General features: G+C 37.7%; 1 protein-coding gene across 1 annotated transcript in view; it reads left to right on the top strand.

Annotated features, from left to right (window-relative positions):
- Window positions 1–4,383: 4,383 nt before the first annotated feature.
- LOC138159558 (olfactory receptor 8A1-like) overlaps window positions 4,384–5,073 on the top strand; it is a 2,611-nt gene continuing 1,921 nt past the window's right edge. Inside the window, exon 1 of the mRNA XM_069085910.1 lies at window positions 4,384–4,775. Coding sequence (XP_068942011.1) covers window positions 4,384–4,775 — 392 coding nt within the window. The remainder of the gene's footprint in view (window positions 4,776–5,073) is intronic.

Below are 5,073 nucleotides of genomic sequence, written 5' to 3'. Positions count from 1 at the left end.
AGTCTTCATTTGAATAATACAGGAAAATTAAACACTTTTGGCAATTAAAGGCTCATACAATTCCTAATTTAAAAACACTCCCAGCAATAAAAAATTTGAAAGTGAGTGTCACAGCTCAGATGTCACTTGTATGTTCAAAGGAAGTGGGATGCCTTTGAGGTGTTCAAAGTCTATTGTGAAAATCTGATGTTTACTTTTGAGGGAAGTACAGTCTGTCCTGTTGGAACTAGAATTGTCATATTTGATCTATCATTATTTCCACTTTCTCTTTTCTGTAAATCTCATAATTCAATCCAATAAACATTTATTAAGTGTCTACTATGTGCCATCGATTTGTATATTATTGAAATGACCTTTCTGCTTGAGTGTGTAAAGCTGATTCAGTCTCCAATTCCCATACCAACTGTTGACCCAGACCCAAACAGCTAAATGTGATCAGGTCTCCTTCTTTGTAGAGGGAAGGAAATGGAATCTTTTGTTCAGAAATAATAAGTGTAGGTCTGGGGGAGCAGATCAGGCAGTGGGAGGAGATGACAGATTTCAGAAATAAAGCCAGGGACTAGTAGATATCATGTCATGTCATGCCATGTCTTAGAGAAGGGCAGGGCAGGGAACAAGCATTTATTTCTATAGTTGCTGCTATATGTCAGGCACTGTATTAAGTACTTTACAAATACTATGTCATTTGATCTTCCCAGAAACTCTGGGAGGTAGTTGCTATTACTATCCCCATTTTACAGATGAGAAAACTGAGGCAAACAGAGGTTAAGTGACTTGCCCAGTGCCACTCAGCTAGTTAGTGTCACTGGCTGGATCTTAACTCAGATATTCTTGACCCTAGTGTGATTGTTTTATACACTGGTCCACCTAGATATAGGTGAATATGTAAAATTAATAATATTTTTCATCTTCATAGAAATAGGATTTTGATACCTCTGTGTATTTTCTGTATTATTTTTTCATAATCTGGAGTTATTACTTGAACATTTTTAGGTCCTAAAACCTTTCTCATTATTAGAAGAATGCACTGGGAGAATGTGAAAGGAAGGGTTAGAATGGGACAAATTATCAGACCTAAAAGTGGTCTGAAAGACTTTAAAGTGGAAGGAAAAATGGGGGAAATAGAGAGGGTAGCACATGAACCTTACTCTATCTGGAATTGACTCAAAGAGGGAATAATATATGCACTTAGCTGGGTGTAGAAATCTATCTTACCATATAGGAAAGTAGCCATGGAAGGGGATAAGAGAAGGTTGGGGTAGCTGATGGAGGGGAGGGCAGTTTGGGAGAGGTAAAAGATATAAGCAAAATACTTTTGGGAATGCACAGGGTAAAGGGAGAGAGAGAGGAAATAAGATTGAGGGAAATACATAGTAATCATTACTGCAAAAAATATTTTTTACAGTTCAGTTCTCTGATGAAGTCTTTATTTTTTAAATTTCTTTTTGGGTCTTTATTAATTAATTTATTTGCTTTTAGTTTACAGGATTCAATCCCACAATTCCTTGAATTTCAATTTTTCTTCCCCCCTCTGCCCTCCTCCCTCCATGGTGGCGTACAATCAAGTATAGGATCTGCAAATAGTTTCACATTAGACATTAGTCAGGTTATAAAGAAGGATTGTATCAGATAGAATGAACAATGGCAAAGAGGAAACAAAACAAAACAAGAAAAAGACAGAGAGCAGGTAGTTTGCTTCAATCTTCATTCAAATTCTGTTCTTTCTAGTTCTTTCACTGAATATAGACATCTCTCTCCATCATGAGTCTTTTGGAGTTGACTTTTAACCCTGCTTTGCTGAGAAGAGTCCAGTCTATCAAAGTTGGTTGTCACATATATGTTGTGTCTGTAATTGTGTACAAATTTCCCATGGTTCTGCTCTTCTCACTCAGTGTCAGTTTGTATAAGCCTCTCCAGGTAAATATGAAGTCCATCCGCTTCTCATTTCTTATGACACAATGACATTCCATTACATTCATATGCCACAACTTCTTTAGCCATTCTCCAATTGATGGACATCCCCTTAATTTCCAATTCTTTGCCACCACAAAAGAGCCACTATAAATATTTTTGTACATATGGGTCTTCCTCCCACTTCTATGATCTCTTTGGGATACAACCCTAGAAGTGGTATAGCTGGGTCAAAGGGTATGAAATTACTTATAGCCCTTTGGGCATAGTTCCAGATTGCTCTCCAGAATGGTTGAATCAGTTCACAACTCCACCAACAATGCATTAGTGTTCCAATTTTTCCACATCCTCTCCAGCATTTGTCATTTTCCTGTTTTGTCATCTTATCCAATCTGACCTGGTGAGAAGTGGTACCTCAGAGTTGTTTTGATTTGTATTTCTCTAATCAATAGTGATTTAGAGCATTTTTTTCATATGCTTAGAGATATCTTTAATTTCTTCCTCTGAGAACTGTCTGTTCATATCCTTTGACCATTTATCAATCAGGGAATGACTTATATTCTTTTTTTTTAAAGCAATTGGGGTTAAGTAACTTGCTCAAGGTTACATAGCCAGTTATTTCTGGGTGTGGTGCTGAGTACCTGAGCTCAGATTTCATCCCCAGGTCATCCTGACATTGGAGCCGGTGCTCTTACTCACTGAGCCATCTGGCTGCCCCTAAGCAATTGGGGTTAAGTAACTTGCTCAAGGTTACACGACCAGGTGTTTCTGGGTGGGTGCTAAGTGTCTGAGCTCAGATTTGATCCCCAGGTCATCCTGACACTGGAGCTGGTGCTCTTACTCTCTAAGCCACCTGGCCGCCCCAAATGACTTGTATTCTTATAGATTTGCCTCAATTATCTGTATATTTTAGAAACAAGGCCTTTATCAGAGACATTGGTTGTAAAAATTCTTTCCCAATTTTCCACTTCCCTCTTAATCTTGGTTACATTGGCTTTGTTTGTACAGAAGCTTTTCTTTTTAATATAATAAAAATGATCTATTTTGCATTTTATAATGTTTTCTAATTCTTATTTGGTCATAAAGTCTTCCCCTCTCCATAAATCTGACAGGTAAACTACTCCTTGCTTTCCCAGATTGCTTACAGTATCAGCATTTATACCTAGATCATGCACCCATTTAGACTTGATTTTGGTATATGGTGTTAGATAATGAAGACTTTACTTGTCAAACATACAGAAAACAGAGTCAAATTTATAGAAATAAGAGCCATTCCTCAATTGATAAATGGTCAAAAGATATGAACAGATAGTTCAGGCAAAGTAAGAAAAGCTATATATAGTTATATAAAATTGTCTAAACCACTATTGATGATAAAAAGGTAAAAAAAGTAAATCAACTCTGAGTTACTCCCTTTTACCTGTGAGACTGGCTATTATGACAGAAAAAGAAAATGACAAATATGGGAGGGGATGTGGGAAAATCAAAACACTAAGGTATTATTGAAGTTGTATACTAATTCAACCATTCTGAAGAGCAAAAAACCATGCATACCTTTTGACCAAGCAATATCACCACTAGGTCTGTATCACAAAAAGATAAAAAACCAAAAAGGAAAAGGACCTATGTGTACAAAAATACTTATAGCAGCTCTGTTAGTGGTGGCAAAGAATTGGAAATAGAATGGAATGGCTTAGCAAGTTGTTGTACATGATTGTGATGGAATGCTATTGTACTTTAAGAAATGACGAACAGGATGCTCTCAGAAAATCCTGGAAAGGCTTACATTAACTGATGAAAAGTTAAATGAGCAGAACCAGGAGTATATCACACACAGTAGCAGTAATATTGTATGATATTTTACTATGAATAACTTAACTATTCTCAGCATTAAAACGATCCAAGACAACTCTTTAGCTCTCATGATGAAAGGTGCTCTCCATCTGCAGAAAAAGAACTGGCATATCCTGAATGTAGATCAAAGATACTTTTTCTTTATTTTTTGTCTGTGCTTTCTTTCACAGATGACTGACAGGGAAATATGTTTTGTATGACTGTGCATGAATAAACCCTGTCAAATTGATTAGCTTCTAACTGAGGGAGTTAAGAGGGAAGGAAAAACACTGGAACTCAAAATTTGAAAATAAAATGTTAAAATTGTTTTGCATGTAATTGGTAAAAAGAAAATATTAAATAAGATTGAAAAAGAAAGTAACAAATTTTCTGAGCCTCAATATCTTCAGTAGAAAAAAAATTGAGATGATAGTATATCAGTATCCTTCTTGCTTTGCATGGCTACAATGAGAATGATGTGAGATAATGTATACAACATTGTTTGTAATCATAAAGGTATACATACATAAGACCTAATAGTCTCTATGTGTTCTGGAAGTTCCAGCAAGAGGAAAACAGGAATATAAAATGCTTTGTAGCCATAACTTTTCATGTTCTTTCAGTAGATCCATAAACAAGATGGAGAGCAGCAACCTCACTTCAGTGACTGAGTTCATCCTCCTGGGCCTCTCCACCCGGCCTGAGCTCCAGGTGCCCCTCTTCCTGATCTTCCTCATGGTCTACCTGATGATCTTGCTGGGGAACCTGCTCATTGTGTTGCTGATACTGAGGGATTCCCGCCTCCACACACCTATGTACTTCTTCCTCACTAATTTATCCACTATCGAAGTCTGTTTCACATCCTGTGTGTTTCCACAGATGCTGGCACACTTCTTTGCAGAAAGAAAGTCCATCTCCTACTCATGCTGTGTCTTACAGTTCTTCGCATTCCTGTCCTTTGGCATTGCAGAGTGCTATATCCTCTCAGTGATGGCCTATGACCGCTATGTTGCCATTCGAGACCCATTAAGGTACTCAATCACAATGAACTGGGGTGTTTGCAGGAGGCTGGCTGCTGCCTCATGGATGGGTGGCTTTATGGTATCCACAGTGGATACAGTTGCCACATTCCAGCTCTCCTTCTGCCAGGATAATGTTATCAATCATTTCTTGTGTGAAATGCCTGCCCTACTGCTCCTCTCTTGTACTGACACAAGGCAGGCAGAGTTGGTTGTACAAGTCTTCTGTATCTTTACCCTTTTTTGCCCTATCACATTCATCATCCTTTCCTATGCACACATCATCATTGCTGTCCTGAGAATTCGCTCT

This window comes from Petaurus breviceps, unplaced genomic scaffold (assembly GCF_028583685.1).
Source record: "Petaurus breviceps papuanus isolate PSGF00001 unplaced genomic scaffold, PetGlider_PUasm1.0 176, whole genome shotgun sequence".
NCBI classification, from domain to species: domain Eukaryota; kingdom Metazoa; phylum Chordata; class Mammalia; order Diprotodontia; family Petauridae; genus Petaurus; species Petaurus breviceps.
Note: the sequence above shows the minus strand (reverse complement) of the source record. Positions and strands in the feature narration are given on the sequence as shown.